This window comes from Mytilus edulis, chromosome 2 (genome assembly GCF_963676685.1).
Source record: "Mytilus edulis chromosome 2, xbMytEdul2.2, whole genome shotgun sequence".
In the NCBI taxonomy this organism is placed as follows: Eukaryota; Metazoa; Mollusca; class Bivalvia; order Mytilida; family Mytilidae; genus Mytilus; species Mytilus edulis.
In genome coordinates, this window is record NC_092345.1 from 8,709,709 (window position 1) to 8,735,574 (window position 25,866).

Consider the following 25,866-nt stretch of genomic DNA (forward strand, 5'->3'; position numbering starts at 1 on the left):
CAGTCTATTTTTTGGTACATATTTCACAGGCACTTGTCTCAGAAACCCCCCCCCCCCCTCCCTATTTACCTAAGGTATATAGGATTATTTTTTTCTGAGACAAGTGCCTGTGACATATTTATGTATTTTGAGGTAGGCAGTGACGTGTTTCGAAAGATCAGGACTTATGTACTGATAACGTTTGTTTTTGTGGTCTTATAACAGTACCACCCATTTTCTTCTCATGTATTATAACTAAAATAATTACTTCAGATAGTACTAATTTTTTCATAATTTAAGCATTAAATGTGTAAATTTAATTGGAATGTGCATTAACTGTAAAGAAAAAGAAAATATGATGTGCCACATTAATTCTGATGCGGATCGACGAGTTTACATCTAGTAATTCTAAGTTTGCTCATGTTTTCATTTATCATATTATTGATGAAGTATTTTATATTGAAAATATTGCATAACGTGGCGCGACACGTCAGGGTAGACAATTACATTTTTACATTGTATACTGAAAATGGCAATTGGCTTTGAAAAAAAGATAAGTACCACTAGCTTATAAATAGATCATAAAGCTTCGTCAGGGAAGTTGACAGTTCTGTGCTAAGGGAATATTGGTGTAGAGTTCTGTTTTCAAATAGTTTTATTTATTGATTATACAGCGTCAAGCTATCTGTTGCCTTTGTTAAGCCACAATTCACAAGAGCATTATACCAAGACGTGTTCAAGAGATGTTTAATTTCAGATTGAGGGGTAAAGTATATTTCATTTATATTTATTAATTTATTAATTCGTTTATTTATTTATCAATTAATTAGTTGTTACTTGAGTTTTTCCCCTTCAGCTGTGATAGATCAGAAGCCAAATTGTGTCATGTAGATATTGGAATAATGTAGTTTATGAATGGATTTTATTGTAGGTGATAAGAAAAGAAGCAGATCAAATATACGAGATTCTAACAATAAGTAATTCCATATATATCACGTGGGTATGACCTTTTTAAAAGCACATGGCATTTTATCCTAATGTTTCATTAATTCGAAAGAACAAATGGCGTTATGAGGTCATCTTCGACAGCGACTGAACAATGAAACTGATGTAACAAATAAAAACTAGATCACATTACTTATTTTATTTTTTTTAGCAAAAAACTAAATAACTATATTGACTCAATGTACTTCTATGAAGAGGGCGTGCATTTTGTCATTAGTACGTATTTTTGCAACTGAAACTGGAATCGACATATATATTAACTTTATTCTATAACAGTTTCAGAGGTATAAAATATCCGTGACAATATTGAATAACTACAGGCTCATCATTTATTCATTAAAGTGCATACAATTTCATTAAAATCCAATTACGGGATATAAGATATAACAGATTTATTACGTTGAAGCTTATTATAGTGATCAATGATGATTGCTTTGGACTAAATCACGTAAGTACACGCCCGAACATTGTGTGGACTCATTTCGTTCGTGATGGCTCCGCTATCATCCACTGCACGTCGTTTAATTGTTCTGTTTGAACAAGATCCTGTCTATCTCTAGCATTAATTAGGGTGGATAGAACAGAAAGTTGTGCATTGTTTTACTGGGTATGCTTGGTGGATAGAATGAACGGAATGAAAGAACTATAGCGCTTCGTACTTTATTTGGTATTAAAACTCTTTTGCATCGAGCGTAACTTATGAGACTTTTGTAAATGAAACGGGCATCTGGTGTACAATATTAATCCTGGTAGTTATGATGAATGTTTGTTATATACATAGTCAAAAACAAACTCCAATAAACATAAAATCATAACATATACCGTTTTATGTATACGACTGTCATCTTGAATATAGTGTTAGTTTATGGTGCTATCTGATTTTGTCATATTGCATTGACTTTATAAATACTTCCGATATTAGATAACCGTGTTTCGTGACAAAAAAATACTGCTTGCGACATAAACAAATTGTTTTAACAGACTTTTCTTTTTGACGACGATCATGAGTAAATAAATATCCACGATAAATTTCCACGCTGTCAGCTTTATATGCAAAATTATAAATTTTCGATCAAATTTGTATCCTCTTCATCATTCACAGAATAACAGATTTAGCATAAAAACACGAAGCATACCTTAAAATATTTGTTTGAACTCGAATGTATACTTTTATGTTCATGACAAAAATTTAGTAGTCATTATCACATGAATTAAAATTTTTTAATATTAAGATAAGGCAGCTTTTATTATAAATAATGAAGTTTTATAAAACACTATTCTTCAGTCTCAATTCAAAACCTGGCAGTAACCTGGAGGGGAATCTAGACTTTAGAATTATTCATGGACAGAGAACTACTAACATACTCCACCAGGGGAGATAACTTTACAAAAACATGTCCAATTCAGATGGGAATATAACTACGTATGCATTGATATTAATTTCACTTTCTCTCCGGAAATTAAAGATATACATCAATTAATTGTCTATCTACTTTCAAACATGTAATTAGTATTTTCAACACACTTTGCGCACGTCTTGCGTTGATTGAGCAAGTCTTCTAATTGTATACAATTAGGAAATCTAAGTTAGCTGATAGACTCAATTACTTTACTTATGGTGAAACATTTTCTTACCTAAAAATGAAAGCTGGTCAGGGAACTGTAATTGAAAAGACAAATTCAATAAATGCAGATACAGGCTTTGTAATTGAAAGTAATTACTGATTGACACTGTCAAGGGTATATAAATGTCAAGAATAATAACAGCCAAAAAATTGACAAATGTAATTTTGACGCAACACTTTTTTTTAAAACCACAACTTTCAGAGCATCAATGTTACGATTGATCGTCTGCAGTTGAGCGTGACAGCACATATGTGATGCAAATGAGTTTTAAATGTATGATTTAAAGATGGTTTCTTTATGTTGTATTATAAATGAAATAACTGTATTGTAGTTGATCATTTGTGGACAATTTTTAATTTGATGATTGAAAATTTCAGTTTACTGACTCTGAAGACGGATAGTTTATAAACGCCAATCAAACATTGTGACAGGATAGGTTTTGCACACACAAAAAAACACAGCATATCGCAATAATTAATCGCACATATGTGTCCATTGTTCAGCATTCGTAACAGAAATTTAGTTTAATTTTGCAACTAAATTTCGGTGTATAATTGAATAGATATGTTATTGTATACACACCAAACTGCTGCGGGGAAAGATATCAAACATCTTCCATGAATAATTGTACGAAAATCCATGGCATTTATACCCAGAAAATTATCTTGAAATTGTCATATTGGAGAAATATGATAGTTTTGAATGTAAAGGTATTTTAGTCATATAGTTTGTGGGTTTCTTAGAAAATCAATAAAGACAATCGGAGACATTATTTCATGTGGGCGACTTTATCGATGTCTGTGATACTTGATGAGGGAAGTAACAACATTATTGCTATATTTTTAGTTTAAAGAAAAGTACAAATCCTTGACACGATAAACAACTTTTAGATTTAATTGAAAACTGCAGAGGGGTTGTAGGTGGTTTATACGGCCACTTTTGAAAGATTAACTCACGCCATCATTCTATAATTGAATGTTAAGGAATATCTGAGTCACAGATGACCTTGGATATGTTCCATTGTTCGTAACCTCGATTCCGTCCCTTTTCGTGATTGCGGCAGTACTGAACGCGACTTGTTTGTGGATTTAACTTGCATGACCAACACGACGGGTTGCATTAGTAGAACAACAACTGCTCACCACTACCAGAGCACATGAGTTCATCCCCAGATTTAAAAGGGTTTCGGGTTTCTTCATATTTATTTTCTGTGTCATGTTTAGGTTCTGTTGTTTGTTTTTTTCGCCGTTTATATATTTGGTCTTGGTGGTGTTTGTTTTAATTTGACTTGTAAAAAGTAAAATCACAAAAATACCGAACTCCCACAAAAATTCAAAACGGAAGTTCCCTAATCAAATAGCAAAATTAAAAGCTCAAACACATCAAACGAAAGGATAACAAATGTTATATTCCTGACTTCGTACAAACAATTTTTTATGTACAAAATGGTTGATGAAACTATTTTAAGTTATGTTTGTCTTATTGTATCATTTCTCTCCATTTGCACTAATCAAGTATAAGAGTAGCAAAGTTGTTCGAAAAAATAATTTAAGCCACTTTTCAGCTATCACGTTGGAATTAATATTTCACAACTTTGCAACTATATTTATTTGATTTATTTTAGAAACATAAAACTTGATTATTTGGCACCCAGTACATTGAATATGATCGTTTGGCACCCAGTACATTGAATATCATCGTTTGGCACTCAGTACATTGAATATGATCGTTTGGCACCCAGTACATTGAATATGATCATTTGGCACCCAGTACATTGAATATGATCGTTTTCAAGTCCGGAACAAATATTAATCATTGCCATATACATTGAATTGGATGAATTTTAAATTCTTAATCATTGTCACTTTGAAAAGGATTACTGTGTTGCATTTCAAGTTTAGTTCCTTTAGGAACGAATAACTGTGTTGTATTTCAATTTTGGTCCCTCTAGGAACGAATTATTGTGTTGTATTTCAATTTTGGTCCTTTTAAGAACGGATTATTGTGTTGCATAAAATTTTTGTCCTTTTAGGAACGAATTATTGTGTTGTATTTCAATATTGGTCTTTTAAGAACTGATTATTGTGTTGCATTTCAAGTTTAGTTCCTTTAGGAACGAATAACTGTGTTGCATTTCAATTTTGGTCCCTTTAGGAACGGATTATTGTGTTATATTTTAATCTCGGTCCCTTTAGGAACGGATTATTGTGGTGCATTTCATTTTTGGTCCCTGAAGGAACGGATTATTGTCGGTCTTTTAGAAACTATGTCGATGAAATAACCTACAGTACTTACAACAATTGAAAACGATATTGGTTTAGTGGACTTTTATTTTCGTCTTTTTGTCATGGCGATGTCTGTCTTTCTTAATCTTGTGATTATGACATTATTCCCTTGGTTTAAAAAAAAGTGTTTTCGTTCAATGCAGATCATTCTAGGCGACGTATTATGATTCATTTCTGTATCGAGTTTTTTGTCATCAACAATCAATTCGATACATAAATTCACTTTAAATACTAACTAACGCGTAGGTCCTATTCATTTTTGAAATAAAGTTGACAATGATAAATGAATATTAAAAGTAAAATGGACAAGTAATAAGTTATAAAATAAATAAGGAATTAGTAATGAAAAAAATAAGGAATTAATAATGAAATAAATAAGGAATTAATAATGAAATAAATAAGGAATTAATAATGAAATAAATAAGGAATTAATAATGAAATAAATAAGGAATTAATAATGAAATAAATAATGAATAAGTTATTGAAGATGTATTCAACATAAAAAAAAAACCGTCGGTACGAACATTTTGGCAACACACTAAGTAATTTTTCAAGACTAGAAAAAATAAAAGTTTGCAGCTACTATGCAGAAAAAAATATTCATTGCGTCCGGGGGAAACTATCGTACATAAAATCTGATTTTTATTGCTACTCTGAAATGGTGATATGCTAGGATTACACCCGGCCACACGTAACAATGTAATCGGGCGTCTTCATGCGGGATATCAAGTTAAGGTCGACCAACTACCCAACGGTCGTAAAGAACAATTTAACGCCTTTGGCAGATATAAAATCAAAATGGATCATTTCTTTTTCACATTTTCAGATGTGAATGGCAATACATCACTATTGCAGCCAACGAATGGTATATCCGAGTTTTCCAGCTACGTAATCAAACTACCACTATTAGTCTATTACAGCATCTGCTGCTGTTGGTATCCCAGGTGAAAGGAAACACATTTTTTTCGAGGATAACTCCCTCTGGTATCTCTCGTCCCTCTTCTTTATCGACAATCAGCAGCCGGGAAATCCTCTTTTGCAACTTATATAAACTAAGGCGTCAGGAATTTACCGCCGTTCAAATGTCGAGATCGATTAAAAATAGACAAGTTAAGTAAACAAACAAAATCTTAGGGAATAAAATGACCACCATAAGGAGTCATGCAGGCACCATTCTCTATTTTTAATCTAAAACCGCGAATAATTGGTCGCTAGTTAGTTGAGATAACGATATAGCGTATCGACCAAGCGAGTCGTGATAGTGACATAAAAACTTATGTAGTGTCGATTTAAGTCGCTCTTCCTGATAGCTTAGTTGAAGCAGATACATTTGCCAAATAACATATTGTCAACAAACGTTAGCTATAGTATTTATAGTATTTTACACTCTGCCCCTTCGTATTGTGTTTACATATCTCAGTTGATACGTTATGCTCGTGCATGTTCACACTTCATATACAGGAGTGTGCTCCTAACACAGAAACTGGTCCAACAAAGTTATGATAAGGACAGATTAAAAATAACACTCCGTAAATTTTACGCACACCATTACGAATTGGTTGATCCATACGATGTATCTTTGTCCAAACTAACTAAGGACATTTTTACCACGTGTTAAATTGTGGTTTGTAATTACGTCGTCTGATCTTTTAATTACCGAACGTGACGTATTCCCGATGATGACTGTTTTGCTGAGTGAGAATTCGCATTGATGTAAGACGTGTCTCGGTACTCTTCTATCTCAAATTCATGTATTTAGTTTTGATATTATATTTGTTATTCTCATCGGATTTTGTCAAATGTCTTATCTTTTGTAGTTGTAAATCTTATTTTTTTTTCTGTTGTATTCGAGTGTTATGGTAAAGATAATTAATCACCTAGTTCAATTAATAAATTTTAGTACATTCAACTTTTGAATGTTCATAATGACTGCTGTTTTCCTGGCAATGGGGAATCGAGGGTGCCATCCGTTATTGCTAGCAATTATAAATCTAGTTTTCATTGTTATTAATAGATGTAATATCAGTATTACAAACCTAATCCTGAATTCTATCCTTATTCTATCCTATGTTTTGAAATTCAAATATGTGCATTGATCTCTTCTAACTCGGCTGTGATTTGTTATGTGCTGGTTTATATTGTATTACGTTTTTATTCTGTAGTTAGTCACTACTTCGGTGTTATCATGTATATTTACTATATAGTCATTTTTTTTTATAAATTTACTGTTTGCAAAAGTATGAATTATTCTAAATACTAAGGATGTTCTTATCCCAGGCAGATAACCCTATCTGTATTAGGCACAACTTTTTTGAACTTTTGGCCTCAATGCTCTTCAACTTTGTATTTTTTTTTGCGTTCGAACTTTTTTTATCTCAGCGTCACTGTTTAGTCTTGTGTAGACGAAACGCGCGTCTGGCGTATTAAATTATAAACTTGGTAACGTTTGATAGCTATTATTTATGTGTTTCTCTGTCCTATATGTTCTCCCATTTATTTGTTTTGTAGTATGTTGTGTAATCTAATGTTGTCATTTTAATTATATTTAACATCGCCATAAAAGCGTGAGGTTTGGCTAGCCACAAAACCAAGCTCAACCCACCGTTTTTTCTTAAAATGTCCTGGAACAAGTCAGGAAAATTGCCATTGTTACCTTATAGTTCGTTTCTGTGTGTGTTACTTTTTTGCTCCATTGAAACTGAAATACAATTTAAATTTCCATGGTAACAATTGAATGCCTGAAGAACTAATTCAATCAGCGTTTAAATTTTGCGACAGTAGAAGTTTATAGAAATACAGTTTTATTGGATTATATCTGAATATCAAATTATCTATGGTTAAAGTGATGATTATGTGTCATTTCTTAAGATGTACGAACTAAAACTAAGATTTTTGTTAACAGCAAATAAAATTACATTTAATACTTTCATAAATTCTGTAAATTATCATGATGACTTCCTTATTCCTTCTCCCTTATGCCCAAAGCAACATGCGCGAACGTCTGATGTCTCTGTATAGTACAAATGATAGAATGTTTAAAATCCCGTCATATTCGAACAGTATTGAAGAATTAGTTCATTTTTTGCATAAATGTTTCGGGTATGTTTTTTCAACTGCCAGTGGAAAATGGGGAATCGTTTTCAAGTATTGAATATTATTGAGTCCTCAATCCCTGGTGGTCGACCAAGACAGATTGACTTTACTATCGCCTTATTTGGCAGACAAGATCAACTGTACGTCGGCAGGCATTTCCCGCTATACATTGAGACAGGATTAAGAAAAGATAAATAAGTGTTCCCGCATTGAAAAAAGAACCTGGCTCAGAAATGATTAATGTTAACCAATTGTTTATTGGAGAATTCAACGTTTTATGCACCTTATTTGTTCCCAAGAGATGTTTGGCTAATTTTCCTGAATTTATTTCCGTGTCATTGTAATTTTAATTGCTTAACCGTTTTTTTTTTTATTGTACAAAATTTAAGAATTTATTAAAAAAACTAACGTTATAACTCATTCATGCCCAGATGCCCTTTGATGATTTTGGCTATTTTTTAGTTTGTCATATATGTCTCTATGCGTGTTCGTTGATGTATTGTACGTCCTTGGCTCGATAATAATTTGATTTGAGCATTCATGTTGATGGTAAATCCAGAAAAGTTCTACGAACGCATACCATTAATAAAATGCTACTTCATTAACGGGGTTCAGTGTAGTTAAGTTAGGCAGTACATAGAGGGACATTGAATTGTTCAAAGGATGACTAAAACTGAGATGAGATAATGCCATTTATATTACTTATTGACTTTCTGTGAGGGCATGACTTTGAATGTAGAAAATAAAGGTAACAGTATTATTCCGCTGTTCAATAATAAACTTTGATTATTACGAACTTCCGTGTAGTATTTTTGTCATGCCAAAGCTACAATTTTGACTGCTTTGCCGGCCGTTACGAATAACAAAAGCTTTGTCATATCTTGAATTTAATTTTTAACCCTTGATATGGGCATTAAACTTACACTTTTAATTACTGCTGAATTATTTGTGAAATATTTTCCCGCAATATTCAGACACATTAATAATAGCATCACATAAACAAAACAAAGTAAACACGATAATATAGATATAACAATAATATACAAATATGTTTTTCAACATTTTCCAACATATTGGCAATGTTTTTTGTCTTTTTTTATACATTTTTTGAATTCGAGCGTCACTAATGAGTCCTTTGTAGACGGAACGCGCGTCTGGCGTGAACACAGAATTTAAATTTAATCCTGGTATCTATGATAAGTTTATTTAATAAATACAGAAGGTCGTTTATACAGTTGTACATTACATTTTGAAAGAAAACCTTCCATTTCTTTTTAGATTAGGATTGACTGATTTTTGGGAATATTTCTCCTTTTACACCAATTTTTACAATAGGATGAAAGAACATATTTAATGACCTGACGACACTCGTTCAAATCTATCATTGAAATAGATCGGTCTTTTTTGGGAAGTTTATAACCTCTTGGTCCTAAATTCTGTTGAGGTCCCCTGTAATAACATGAACATATAGCCATAACTTTACTTCGATGTTTGCTATCCATTGTCATGTATGTACTATCATTCGATAACCGTAGCAATTTAACAAACTTTTCATGGAATTTTGGGTCCTTAATGCTCTCCAACTATGTACTTGGTTTGGCCTTTTTTTTACTTTTTTCAAGCGTCATTTATGATTTTTTTCCTACAAGAAACATGCTTTTGACGTAAAATAATTTAACTCATGGTATCTATGATGAGTTTATTCATGTTTGTTTCTCAAATCATTTTATAAAAGCATAATTTCATGTCTGCAATGCATTGAATTTAAGTATACTAAGTTATGTCATATTTGCTTCTCAACGCAATGCATTAAAGTATCATTTTGTGTTAGAAATATATAAAACTGTCATTTCATGTTAGCTTTTGATTGTATTGCATAACAGTAGGATTCCATGTTTGATACATTGTAATATGAATGTATCATTACCTGTTTTAAAACCATAGCAATGAATGGACTTTAGAATTTAGAATGGAAACGAGAATGAGTCAAACAACCCGACCAAACAGAAGAACATATCTCATTACTAAGAAATACTAATAATGGGTCTTCAATGCAGCGGAGTCAACATGTTTTATAAAACCTACACCCCTTTTTTTTCCTATACCTAATGTGGAATGAATAAACAGATATTGATACGTATATTAAAAACTTAGTTAAAAAAATTCCGATGTAAGAATAGGTTACAAAAAAAACTAAGCAAAATGACAATTGTCATCATAAACTAATACAGGACTTTTATCAACAACAGACGACCTCAATTATACTGATAAAAAAAATATGAAAATCGTGCAAAATCCCATCCATGACGTCTTACATGTTTCATGCCCATACCTATGTATGAAGACATCATTTCGTGTTGAATACCTTTATCAATTCGTGAACGTTTCATTCATGGTTTAACTCCGTAGCAATGTATGAACGTTTCATTCATGTTTTAACCCCATAGTAATGCACGGACGTTTTATTCATGTTTTAACCCCATAACAATGTATGGACGTTTCATTCATGTTTTAATCCCATAGTAATGCATGGACGTGTCATTTATGTCTTAACCCCATAGCAATGCATGGACGTATCATTTATGTATTAACCCCATAACAGTGTATGGACGTTTCAATCTCTTTTTTATTTTATCCCATAGAGTATGGACGTTTCATTCATGCTTAACCCCATAGCAATGTATGGACGTTTTATTCAAGTTTAACCCCATAGCAATGCGTGGATGTTTCATTCATGTTTTTATTCCATAGCAATGTATAGACCCTTTATTCATGCTTTTATTCCATAGCAATGTATAGACCCTTTACTCATGTTTTTATTCCATAGCAATGTATGGACTCTTCTTTATTCATGTTTTTACCCCATAGCAATGCGTTGACGTTTCATTGTGTTTTAACCCAACAGCGACGTATGAGCGTTCCATTCATGTTTTAATTGCATAGCAATGTGTAGATGTTTCTTTACATGTTATAATTTCATAGCAATGTATGGGTGTTTCATGCATGTTTTAACCGAATAGAGATGTATGAACTTTCCGTTCATGTTTTTACCGCGTAGCAATGTGTAGACGTTTTTTACGCGTTGTAATCCCATAGTAATGTAGGGGCGTTTCATTCATGCTTAATCCCATAGCAATGTATGGACGTTTTATTCATGTTTAACCCCATAGCAATGCGTGGATGTTTCATTCATGTTTTTATTCCATAGCAATGTATAGACCCTTTATTCATGCTTTTATTCCATAGAAATTTATAGACCCTATATTCATGCTTTTATTCCATAGCAATGTATAGACCCTTTATTCATGTTTTTATTCCATAGCAATGTATGGACTCTTTCTTTATTCATGTTTTTACCCCATAGCAATGCGTTGACGTTTCATTGTGTTTTAACCCAACAGCGACGTATGAGCGTTCCATTCGTGTTTTAATTTCATAGCAATGTATGGGCGTTTCATGCATGCTTTAACCGAATAGAGATGTATGAACTTTCCGTTCATGTTTTTACCGCGTAGCAATGTGTAGACGTTTTTTACGCGTTGTAATCCCATAGTAATGTAGGGGCGTTTCATTCATGTTTTCACTCACTAGAGATATATGAATTTTCCGTTCATGTTTTTACCGCATAGCAATGTGTAGACGTTTTTACGTGTTTCAACCCCATAGCCATGTATGGACGTAACATTGCATATTTATTAGGGATGTCAAAATATCTGAAATTTAATACTCGGATACTCGGTCATGAAACTCGAGTACTCGCGAGTACTCGCGAGTACTCGGATGAATCTTAAACGTCTATTGAAAAGTTCAGGTTTTAGGTGGGATGCAGTTTTTTTGTTACTACCTTTCTTCATAATCATATTAACGGAAGACAAAAGTACTACAAAAATAGCTTGATCCTCTTTTTTTGTGTCGATTAAACACTGAATTACCGACTGCCGTTTCTACAAATAACCTATCATAATAGCAATCATTGTTTGTGTACGTGTTCATGAACCAAATTCCAATAAAATCAAAAATATTTGCATATAAAGTCCGATAAAGTATACAATATATGTATCATCTGGTCCTAAGAAGTTGGTACTTTTTATAATACGACTTTTTGCACTAGAGTTTTTTAACCATGACGTTGACAGTCTACTTTCAACTTTTGGGTTTAAATGTTGCACTCATACTTTCGGCTATCTTTACATTGTAAATTAAACAATTATAAATTAAGTTTCAAATACACAGAGTAATTTTAAACTAATTCAAATGTACATCTCATACCAATCACGTTTACATAGAAGTCTTGATTAACAAACAAAAGTAATTTTTACGGCTTGTGATGAGTTAATTATTAATCCATGAAAGTGTTGATCGTGTACAAACACCGTTAAAAATGTCTCCTATCAGAGATTATGTTGTTAATTGATTTTATTTAGTTATACGAGGTGGATATTTCAACGGAAATAAAGTGAGTGGAAATGTGAAGAGACATATCTCAAGATGTTTAACTTGCAAACGAGTATTCGAGTACTAAAACAGTACTCGAGTACTCATTGCCATCCCTAATATTTATACTCAGAGCAATGTTTGTGTGTATCATTACATGTTTTGCTACCAAAAACAATGAATCAAATAGTCGTTTTATTTTCTACGTTTATTTTAAAAATATTAAAACCACGCTTTCTTTAAATGTTAGTATTGTTGAAATGAAGAACAGTAATATTAATTCTATACTCTATGAATTAGTATAAAAGAAGGATGCTTTTGTTAGTTAAACGTCAATAAAACACTAACCAGACAATTAAATGAAACCATACACATATACGTAAGTCAAAATATGGTCTTAAATAAAAACAAGTGTCTACACTATATATGTTAAAAGCTACAAATAGACCGGAATCTTGACATAATGTGAATAAATAAAAATATATTGTTGTTTCGTTATTATAATAATTCAAAAATGTTTCATATGCGCAGCCATTTTATGAAATGAACATGACATGTTGAGATTTAAGACAGCAAACTATTTGTGATTATCAGTAGTTGCTCTTATTATCAATCTGATTAAAACTCTGATCCATATAAACTATCAAAGCTCGTATATTTTATACGGATAAGGAAATAATAGGTCTATATTAAATAGATTGTCTTAACATTTATTATGTTCCTTCTTTTATCATCATGAAAACACAAATCCATGAACAGAGGGATTAATTGTTTCAGTTTCGATCAAAAATAGGATAAACTTCATATGGAGGGAGGGGCTAATTAATGTTGAAAAATATCTGTTCACCTTGAAAAGTCATGGGACGACACTAAAAATTCCAACATATATTTCATTTAAGAATGATAATTGTCTCATATTTCTATCTTATGCACCATTTCCGAAAATAAAACGTTTTCTAAAATTTGAATTGTCGTCATTTGAGCCGAACTTTATATATGTACATTCTCAAAGGATACAAGTGGTTGGTTACACGAATGGCTGTCAAAACAAAGGAATAATTGAACTTTTTTTTCAAAAAGTACCTGTTATGAAACTTATGCGACTGTCATACAAGTGAGTGGTTTAGCTAGCTATAGAACTAGGTTCAATCCACCATTTTCTACTTGAAATCAGGAAAATGATAGTTGCCATTCGTTTGATGTGTTTGAGCTTTTGATTTTGCAATTTGATTATAAGGACTTTCCATTTTGATTTTTCCTTGGAGTTCACTTTATTTGTCATTTTCGAAAAACTAAGGATTTTCTTATCCCAGGTATAGATTACCTTAACCGTATTTGGCACAATTTTTTGGAATTTTGGATCCTCAATGCTCTTCAACTTTATACTTGTTTGGCTTTATAAATATTTTAATTTGAGCATCACTGGTGAGTCTTGTGTAGACGAAACGCGCGTCTGTCGTACTAAATGATAATTCTGGTATACCTATGATAACTGTTTACACCACTGGGTCGATGCCACTGCTGGTGGACGTTTCGTCCCCGAGGGTATCACCAGCCCAGTAGTCAACACTTCTGTGTTGACATGAATATCAATAATGTGGTCATTTTTTTTTTATAAATTTCCTGTTTACAAAACTTTGAATTTTCGAAAAACTAAGGATTTTCTTATCCCAGGTATAGATTACCTTAGCCGTATTTGGCACAATTTTTGGAAATTTTGGATCCTCAATGCTCTTCAACTTTATACTTGTTTGGCTTTATAAATATTTTGATTTGAGCGTCACTGATGAGTCTTATGTAGACGAAACGCGCGTCTGTCGTCTAAATTATAATCCTGGTACCTTTGGTAACTATTTACTTTTTAGAGTATGGCTGTTGTGCATTCTTTTTGTTTCCCCCTTTTATCTATCAGTATGTTTTCTAATATCTGTAATACTGAAATATAGTCCATCTTCCCTATACCTACGTTCTATGGTTAGGTTTTTCTTGAATGAACATGAAAATTATTAAAAAATATGCAACCATTATTGAAAGGAGACTCAACAACAGTAATGATTCATAATTTGTACGCAATTAAGTTCATGCTTTGGGTTCCCTATACCAAGACCATTTCAATATTTATTTTCAAATTGTTTGAATATACTTCAACACAGTTTTTCAAATAATTCCGATATTTGACAGTTAAAATGGTATGTAAGAATATAAACCAATTTGAATTAAACTTGGCCATGTTCAAATACAATAAGTAACATTTAATGCATCTATAGTATTTAAGCTTTGTATCCGGTTTATCTGCCACTTGTTTCAGCTGCTTAATCTAAAAATATTGATTACTTCGTTTTTGTAGTTTTACTCTGCAGCTGCATATAAAGGTCGATGCGAAGTCTTAAAAATTATACTTTAGGGTAAAGTAATGGAAATTTATGAAGAATGATTTAGAAACCTGTAAATATCGTACAGCTGTCAGACAAAATCTAAGTGATATATACATTAATGGTAAATAAGTAGAAAACTGCCACCAACCAATCCGTCATTAAACAATACAAAAGTATTGAAAACTTGGAAATTCTCAAAAGTGCAAAATATTGTCCACTTCTTTGTAACTGATAAATGAATTGTTTTAATGAATGATGTTATATTTGTTATTCTCGTGGGATTTTGTCTGATGCTTGGTCCGTTTCTGTGTGTGTTAGTTACATTGTAGTGTTGTGTCGTTGTTCTACTCTTATATTTATGCGTTTCCCTCAGTTTTAGTTTGTTACCCCGATTTTGTTTTTTGTCCCTGGATTTATGAGTTTGAACAGCGGTATACTACTGTTACCTTTATTTAATGAGCCTGTTCATCCTCAAACAACAGATACTTTCATTTCAGTTCAAAATATATACAGAAATCTTAGTGAGGTAACCAACATATATTTTCCGTTGTATTGATGAGTGATAAAGACTGCTATGAGCCTTATAAAACTTTTATTTCAGTACTTCCTTTTTTTTACCTCTTTTTTGGTCTCATGGCTATTTTAATAACATTTTACATTTTCGACATGTCTAACTTTCTTTTCTTACACAAACGGGAGGATGCATATGGTTTTGTTTTGTTCAAACAAATAAATAAAAACATATCTAAACTAGGAAATTGAGCTTTATTTGGTACATATTGCCGATTGTAATATTTTCACAGAATCATTATTAAGATTTCCAACCTTAATCAGCATGCCATATTTAGAACACTGTGCTAAAAGGAGGAAGTTTTTTCTCTGTATTTTGACAGGTTTCTTGAAGACAATTTGATAGCTTAATCATTTGGAGAACAGAATGGTATAATTGTTCTCTTATATGGGAATGTAACTTAGAAGCATACGATGTTATACAATATTTGTATTGAATTAATTGAGGTCTCATCGAGGACACGACTACAAGTATAACAGTACATCAATAGCGAACATATTGTATACATTAGATCTACTGTAGGGTATTTTAAACGACATCCTTTATGATTATTTTCCATTACCGTTTGTCTGTTAGTACTTAAATAAACGCATCATAGATAACAGGAGTAAAACTTTATATATACGCCAACGCCAGACGCGCGTTTAGTCTACAAAAGACTCATCAGTGACGCTCGAATAAAAAACTGTTTAAAATGCAAAATAAGGTACGAAGTTGAAGAACATTTAGGATAAAAAATTCCTAAAAGTTTTGCCAAATACAGCTAAGGTAATCTATTCCTGAGGTAGAAAAGCCTTAGTGTTTCAAAAATTTCAAAGTTTTGTTAACAGTTAATTTATTATTATGATAAACTTTCAACATTAAAGCATATCGGAATTTTACTAAATCTGATCATTTTAAACTGAACTGCTCGTTAATTAAGAAATAATTCATGGGGGCTTGAATATATCGTGATTTTACCACGGGTTGACCCTTTATGACAAATATTTTACCCTGAGCGATGGCGAGGGGTAAAATATCGGCATCAAGGGACAACCAGTGGTAAAATCTAGATATATTCAAGCCCCCATGAATTATTTCGATTCTAATAGGACAATTACGGCAATTCTTTTGGATCGAAGTGCTCTAGGTAGAGGCAAATATTTGTTGTTCCCATAAATAAACGCACTTCAATTGGCGTAAAACGGAGCTAACTGAATTATTGACATGCTTAAACTATTTACAATAACGTTTTTAGATCGTTTTGTATGAATTTAAATGATAATTTACTTATATGTCTTATATGTTTAAAAAATGGCTTATCGGCTTATACCACATTTTATCATCGTTTGATTACGTTTCCTTGTGATGATTTTCGGTTTCGTGTATTTTCCAGTAAAATGCTTATATTCTAACGTCATCGTTCTATGACGTCGGGCTCCTCATCCATAAAAAAGCATATGACGTGGGAGTACGGTCAGAACAGCCCTGTCAATATATTCAGATTTATCACGGGTGTAAACTCAAAGCGTTTGAAGGACGTCATGTTAGAATCTACACATATATATTATTTGCAATTTTTCTTGAGAATTTATTTTAAACGTTTAGAATGTTATATTACCCTTCCCCCATCTCCCCCAAAAAAAACTGAAAAAACTTCTTTCTGTTTTTGCCAATGATTATTGTTTGATCATCATCTTTTTGAGAATATAAGAAGTATAAGCTTAAAAGAAAGAATCCTAAGGACAAGAATAGTACCTGCCTTACAAGATATTACTGATTAAATTGTAAATGAACATGCAGAAAAAGCACAGCAGGAAAAATGAATGATTTTTATTCGATTATTTTTTTACATGAACTGTTTAAGGGTTATTAAGATCCTTAGTTTCCGTAAAGGCTATGGTTTCCTAATATATTTCGGAATGTCAACGAAAGTATCGCTTTGTAAATCTTTGTAAATATAAAAAAAATATTATTATACACCTTATAAAAAGGCCGCATTTTTTACTGATAGTTTTGACGTTAACTCTTTTAAAGCATTCCAATTGTTAACCTAAAAGTAATTGTTCATTATTGCTTCTAGATAGTTAATTTACAAAATTCAACCTCTTTGAGCCATACCCTAACGTCAGGTTTAGTTCAATATTTGGCCGTTTTTGGCACTTCTCATTTAAGATTTATTAGATATAAGAAGATGTGGTAGCCTAGGAGTGTCATTAGACAGCGGTAACTTTAAATATAATATTTTATTGTTAGGAGTACAAAATTTGTTCTCCAGTACGAGAACAGAAGTGAAAATTTATCGCAATTTACTAAACGCTTATCCCAGGTGTATATTTTCAATGAAATAGTGAGACGAGATAAAAAAAACAAAACAAGCAAACATTGAGTAACAATAATGTTCGTATTTCTATTAGTTCTATAGTTTTCTATGTTCTAATTGTTGACTTCTGTAGTGTTTTCTGCTCTTTGGTCGGGTTGTTGTCTCTTTGACCCACCTTCCCATTCCCATTCTCAATTTTACTATTTGCCTTTTCGTATTGTTTTTCGTTTTTCCATGGTTTTATCAGTTTCTTTTCAAATTTGAATATCCCATTGCTATCTCTGGCTTCCATTTTTATGCCATGACTTGTGTCATCGCCGTTTGCCGCCCTCTTCAGATTTCAAATCCACTATGGATTCATTATTATTCGTTGGATATCAATTTTAGTGGTTTTCCTAGGTACAGGTAAACCACAAATTTGAATGTTGAACGAATGAAAATTTTTGCATTAGGTTGTATGTAGATTTTGGCAAATTCACGAAATGAAATATCCACGAAAATCGGTACCCAAGCAAATAATTGACAGTATATAAATAACCAGAACGGCAACGGTATTTTTATCGGATTGAATTTGTAGTTATATAAATTCCTGGTTAAACTATAAAATAAAAAGAAATTTTTAGAAATGAGTTGTTAAATTTGTTAACAGTGCTTCGTTAAAGGTTAGAAGGTATTCATTTAAGATGCCTGTTCCTATTGTTTACGGTCACGATAATAGGAATAACCAAGGAGGTTTCACAACTCCTTGATAGAAGTGATTTTATTTTCTGTTGTCCTCGCAAAGAAATTACTATTTGCTATTGGTTTGGGTTAAAACGAAACATTTGAGGGAAAGATCTCTGTGATAAGATATGTTTATGTGCAAAATCAACCAAGGAGTGTTTATCATTCATGCTATGTACGTCCGGAATTATAAGTACCCATAAAAATGCCATTTTACTTTAAAGAAGGAAAGAAAGAAAGAAAAAGAAAGAAAGAAAAGCTGTAGCACCATATGTGATATGCAGGTCTATTCACACCATTTGTTTTAAAAATGCAAAAGGAGTAGGTTCAGTAAGACCCCTTTTTGTCCCCAAAATATAGAAGTTTTACAAAATTGTTAAAATGTAAACCTTAAGTTATTTATTGGACAGTAGAATGCTTCTGCTACATACATATGGGCTGTTTTTGACAATACAATGCACATATATCCGGTACTAGCACCAATAAGTCATGCTAAATTACTGAAATCCTCATAATTCTAGCATTTTAGTTAAATTTTAGACGGTTTTCGTGTAAAACGAAAGTGGCCGCATTCGTGTTCATCCTTAATATTGAAATGTAAGTTGTATTTTATGATAATACATAACATATATAAAGGTTGAGGATGAACACGGATGCGGCCACTTTCATTTTTACCAAAAACCATCTGAAAAGTGACATTTTTCGGCATATTAGGTAGATTTTTCATATTTGAGCTTGAATCGGATCGTTTTTAATGACTAAATCTGTTAAAATCTTTCACATAAAATAATTAATTCAAATAAAATAGACACTTAAGTGTTTAAAAAGTGGTCAAAATCTTTCGTCAGATGAACCTGAAATTTGAGGCCAAAATCGGTCCTTACCGGACCTACTCATTTGACAGAATCTTTTATAGTAAAAACGCAGATCATTGTCACCTACGTAAATAATCTAAATGCGTTTAGATTCAAAGAAAAGTAAAATTCTTAGTTGAGATTATTTCTTATTAGCGGGAGATAACTAGAATTTAACACATTGATCGATTGATATTGTTAACCTATAATTATGTTTGTTCCTCCTAACAGAAGTATAGCTCGAAACAATGTTATATAACGAATACCATGTAATATGTCTTTCTGTTGGATAAATTGTCTATACCCTTTATTCCGTGAACTAATGTTTCACACTTTTTCTTCCGTTAGGAATCTGTATTATGAAGAAGCGTCTAATTCATGACAATATAACGTAAAAAGTCAATACTACACTTACTATCTTTTTATGCATGTCATATGATAAACAATATACATAAAAACAAACGAACTCTGGGTAAAATTCGAAAAAGTTCCTAATCAAACGGCATAATACAAAAATATGAAACACATCAAACGAATGGACAACAACTATTATATTTATTATATTCCAACGATGTGTGAACAAAACTCACAGATTTAATAGGTAAAAATGTTAAAAAAAATAATATTGGGTTATTATCTTAACACTATAAAAAAAAATATGTCAACAAACATTTACCATGGCACAATAACACAATGATGGGATAAGAGCTATGTCATATGTAACAAATAAGCACAAAAAGTCATATAGACAAAGCATATTATCAAAAATGGAAGACAAAAATACAAAAATTATCATAGAACAATAACACAATGACGGGATGTATGAGTAAATAACCACGTCAAATGGATACCAATACAACAGACTAAAAAGTACGAGTAATGTTCATAAAGACAAATAAAAAAATATTATAACAGGTAACTAATATGACAAACAACGAAACCAAAAGAAAACAGATTATATTACGCTATATCAATAAACTCATCAAAGATACCAGGACTAAATTTAGTATAAACGCCAGACGCGCGTTTCGTCTACAAATGACTCATCAGGGACGCTTGTATCCAAAAAAGTTAGAAAGGCCAAATAAAGTACAAAGTTGAAGAGCAATAGAAAACCAAAATTCCTTAAAGTTTTGCCAAATACAGCTAACGTAATATATGCTTGGGGTAGAAAAGCCTTAATATTTCAAAAGAACACATGAAACTATTTAAATGTATGAACAAACGTGAGACCTGTTCACACCTTTCCGGGACACTTATGGTCACCCCATATGTAGATTGTTGCACAGTCTTTAGTTTTTATGTGTTTTCTATACAGTTATTTGTCTTGTCATTTTCTGCCTTATTGAGGTCCTGTTCTCTACGAGGTTTGAGTGTCTCATTGGTATCGGCAACATTTTTTTCTATAAGTTTACACGTTTTCAAAACAAACTTTCTAATAGCTAAAATGTGTTGTCCTCTTGGAATTGGTTATTGACAATGACAAAGATACTAGCACAAGGGGTTATCCTCCGGGAACTGGTTGTTGGCAATGACAAAGATAGTTGCACAAGGGGTTATCCTGTGGGAACTGGTTGTTGACGATGGCAGAGATACGCAAACCATGCTATGTAGTTATCCATCGGGAACTGGTCGATGGCAGAGATATGCGAACTAGGGGTTATCCTCCGGGAACTGGTTGTTGACAATGGCAGAGATACGCGAACCATGCTATGCAGTTATCCTCAGGGAACTGGTCGATGGTAAAGATATGGGAACTAGGGGTTATCCTCCGGGAACTGGTTGTTGACAATGACAGAGATACGCGAATCATGCTATGCAGTTATCCTCCGGAAACTGGTCGATGGTAGAGATATGGGAACTAGGGTTTATCCTCAGGGAGAACTGGTTGTTGACAATTGCAGAGATACACAAACTAGTGGTTTTCTTCATTTAACTGGTTGTTGACAATGACAAAGCAATAAATCGGCATCACAATGATAAAACATATTATCTACATATAAAAACGTTTCCGACTTGAGAAGGTTACATTATCACGTCATGCTAATCGATACTCCTATAGTTTGTTTTGATTTCAGTGCATGAATTTTAAGCGTCATATTTCTAAAAAAGAAATCAAATCTCTGTATAAATTGCAGTCTAGTCATTTGCTAACCATGCAGGACTTTGACATATTTCGGTTAACTTATCTATCTTAATTAACAGTGTTAGTTGTCTGTCACATAATGACATCCATAGATACAATAGTCCTGCTTAATAAGCGTCACTATATGGTTTACACTGTAAGCATTCTATCAACTGACGGGTCACTATTATGTAATATACAAGACAACCGTGCATGGAGAGTTGTCTTATTGGTAATCATACCACATCTTCTTATTTTTGTCTGCTTTTGGTACTTTAACTGTAGCTGTAAATTTGTGTGTGTAATTAAAGTAAAACACAGTGAATTAAGTTTATGTTTAACCCCAAGGGTAATCTAGCAGTCTATAAATTGATTTCAGTATTTGAATGTATGCACAAACATTAGACCTGCTTATACCTTTCCAAAGCAATCTGGGTCATTCTTTATTTGAATTTTTAGTGTTTCATTGGTATCACCCACCTCCTTTTCTGTAAATAAACACATTTTCATAATAACCATCCAAATTGACAAAAATATGGGTATCGAAAAGGGTAAAGATGCGCTATTAAGTGTTGACCTCAGGGAACTGATTATTGACAATAACAGAGATACGCAAACTATGGGTTATCATCAAGGATCTGGTTGATGACAATGACAAAAATACTCAACATAAGGGTTTTCCCCTGGATCTGGTTGTGGATTATCCTCCAGGAAATAGTTGACCATGGAAGAGATACCAAACAATGGTTTGTACATCGGGAACTGGTTGTGGACAGTAGCAGAGATACACGATCTAGAGCTTGTCCGGCGGGAACTAGTTGTTGTTTACAATGGTAGATACACGCGAACAATGGGTTATCCTTCGGGAACTGGTTGTTGACAATGGCAGAGATGTGAGAGTAAGGGCCCCTCTTCTTGTCGAATTGTTTCTTTATTAATATGAGGCTGACTTCATACAGGAACTTCTTAGAAAGAAAGATAAGAAATTTGCAATATCCTTTAACTCTACTTTCCGCTACTAGTATATAGATGATGTTCTTTCACTAAATAATTCAAAATTTGGTGACTATGTTGAACACATCTATCCCATTGGACTAGAGATAAAGGATACAACAGATACAGTTAAGTCGGCCTCATATCTTTACTTACATCTAGAAATTGACAATGAGGGTCGGTTGAAAGCAAAACTTTACGACAAAGGCGGTGATTTCAGCCTTCCAATTGTGAACTTTCCATTTCTAAGAGGCAACATTCCAGAAGTACCTCAATACGGTGTATATATATATCTCCCAATTGATACGTATTCCCGTGTTTGCATTTCCTATCATGATTTTCTTGATATAGAGTTGTTGCTCACAAGGAAGCTATTAAATCAAGAGTTCCAAATGGTGAAGTTGGAATCATCACTTCGTAAATTTTACGGACGCCATCACGAGTTGGTTTATCGTTATGGAATAACCGTTTCACAAATGATATCGGATATGTTCCTTACGTCGTAACTACAATCCCCTTCCCTTTCATGAATGTGCCTACCGAATTAGACTATTTACCGGATTTGTTATCACATAAGCAACACGACGGGTGCCACATGTGGAGCAGGATTTGCTAACCCTTCCGGAGAACCTGAGATCACCCCTAGTTTTGGTGGGGTTCGTGTTGTTTTTACTTTAGTTTCCTATGTTGTGTCATGTGTATATTGTTTGTCTGTTTGTCTTTTTCATTTTTAGCCATGGCGTTGTCAGTTTATTTTAGATTTATGAGTTTGACTGTCCCTCTGGCATCTTTCGTCCCTCTTTTAGGAATTATCCTCATGGAACTGATTGTTGACAATGGCAGAGATACACGAACAAGGGTTAAACCTCAAGAAACTTGTGGTTGACAATGGCAGAAATACGTGAACTATGGGTTATCCTCGGGAACTGACAGTTGACAATGGCAGATATACCGAATTAGGGTTAACTTAAAGGAAATTGCGGTTGACAATGGCAGACATACGTGAGCTTTGGGTTATCATCGGGAACTGATTGTTGAAAACGACAAAGATACTCGATCTTAATGTTATATCATCAGGGCACTGGTTGTTGACAATGAAAGAGACAGAGATGCCGAACTAGGGGTAATCCTCAGGAAACCTCTGGTTGACAATGGCAGACATACGTGAACTAGAGGTTAACCTTAGGGAACTTGTTGTTGACAAAGACTGAGATGCCGAACTAGGGGTGTACCTCAGGAAACTTGCAGTTGACAATGGCAGACATACGTGAACTATGGGTGATCCACAGGAAACTTGTGGTTGACAAAGACAGAGATCCCGAACTAGGCGTTTACCTCAAGAAACTTCTGGTTGACAATGGCAGACATACGTGAACTAGTGATGATTCACATGAAACTTGTGGTTGACAAAGATAGAGATGCCGAACTAGAGGTGATCATCAGGGAACTTGTTGTTGACAAAGACAGAGATACGAGAACTATTGTTTTTTTTTCTCTCTCATTGAACTGGTTGCTGACAATGACAAAGCTATTTATCACTTTGAGGAAACTACATATCATCTACATATTAAGATATTTCAGACTTGAGAAGGTTAAATTATCACATGCTTAAATCGAAATATCTTGTCTGTTTTGATTCAGGTGCATAAATTTTGTGCGTTATATATCTAAGAAAATTTCAAACCTCTTTATAAATTGTAGTCGAGTATTTTGCTAACCATGCAGGACTATGATATATTTCGGTTAACTTATCAATCTTAATTAATAGTGTTAGTTGTCTGTGACATAATGACATCTCATAGATACAATCATCCTGCTTAATAAGCGTCACTATATGGTTTACACTTTCTTTTAGCATTCTATCAACTGACGGGTCATTATTATGTAATATACGAGACAACCGTGCATGGATAGTTGTATAATTGGTAATCATACCACATCTTCTTATTTCTATTTGCTTTTAGTACTATCCTCGAGGTACTATCACTCTTGCTATGACTCTGTGTATGTAATTAAAGTAAAACATATTGAAATAGTTAGGTCGCTGTTTATCCCCAAGTGCAATCTAGCAGTTCTATAATTGATTTCAGTAAGTATGACACGTATTAATGGAATAGCCTTCATCGTATACACACGAAATCAAAAGATTATATAAAAACCCAAACGAATGGGAACATAAACACCACGTGATCGTCTTACATGAAGTTGCTTGAATTTTTGTAACGTATCACGATACACCCATTATCCAAAAAAGGATGTTCCCCAAATACTTCTTATAAAGCGTAACATCAGATATGTTTACACAGTAAATGGTTATGAATTTACAATTATAAAATGAGAATGAAATGTAATATAATATCTTTATCTTTATTTGTTACCTTATAAATAAATAGATGATGACATTTAGCTGTGGTATTCTAAAGAAACGAGTTTATATTCGAGACACTCAATTTGATATGATTAATTCTTTAAAGTGTCAGATTTAAATATCTAATTGATATTTTTAGCGTTTAATAACAAACTTCACCACACTTTTTTGGGATATCATAGGGTTTTCTATCAATAATAATTTGTTTAACAATTGCGTACGAGACCTCTAGGTTAGATTTTGGCATTTGTGTTGAATAGCGTAAAACCGGTGTATTGTAAAGAGTGTTGTATTGCCTTCTGTGGGTGAGTGAGTGCATCTCATTCGATGTATTTATATCTAAGAATGTGTACTGACTCAGCCTTACTTCGTAACATGATATAACTGTATAGAGGATTTCTCACGCTATATATCAAGCAGTTTCTTTTAAAATATCATTTTTGCGCTTCTTACCTATTAAGAACCCATGTTTTATTTCTAATCAAACAGAAACAAAGTATTAAAATGTCAACATTTATTTTTTTCTTCTCTTATTCTAATTTTTTGCTGTGATCGAAATAGAAAACAGCAAGATTCGACTTCATACAGTACTTGTACTGTGTGACCTCGAGTCAAAGCTAACCAATGAAAACATCAAGATATGTTTCTTAACTGTTTTTTTTCTTCTTCTGTCTATTCGGGGAATTTTCGGATGATAGTTAATACTTGAGTAGTTGTTTTATGAAACCGCAAAATAATATGGTGGCGAATTTTAAATCAACCGAGACTGAAAGTAGTTTGTATGGGTTATATATCCCCTCGATCACAGGTCAGTATCATCATTGTTTATACATATATATATTTCTTGTACTGGATACACCCTACTATTGTAGATGCCACCAGATGTCACAGGATGGCATATTGAAATCAATTAAGTTTTTACTTTGATTCAATTTACAATTTAAAATTGTGTGCAATCTCATCCAGATAAACTTTAAATTATTAGAAAAATAAAAGTCCTGACGAGTTCAAATGCAATAATATATATGTTATTTTATTGATATATTACGTAGGTTATGTGGCAAGATATAGCAAGAAAACCTACAGTTGACCCAAGATTTTTTTTTTCATTTTGTATGATTCTCATGTAAACT

General features: G+C 32.8%; 1 protein-coding gene across 5 annotated transcripts in view; it reads left to right on the forward strand.

Annotated features, from left to right (window-relative positions):
• Positions 1 to 611: 611 nt before the first annotated feature.
• LOC139511382 (retinoic acid receptor RXR-like) overlaps positions 612 to 25,866 on the forward strand; it is a 79,239-nt gene continuing 53,984 nt past the window's right edge. The window contains exon 1 of one of the 5 annotated variants that reach the window (XM_071298062.1): positions 612 to 744. In XM_071298062.1, the coding sequence (XP_071154163.1) occupies positions 723 to 744 (22 nt within the window). In that variant the 5' untranslated portion in view covers positions 612 to 722. Of the gene's footprint in view, positions 745 to 25,357; positions 25,542 to 25,866 lie in introns of those variants that run through there. The other 4 variants (XM_071298064.1, XM_071298059.1, XR_011662014.1 and 1 more) reach the window with 4 other exon arrangements.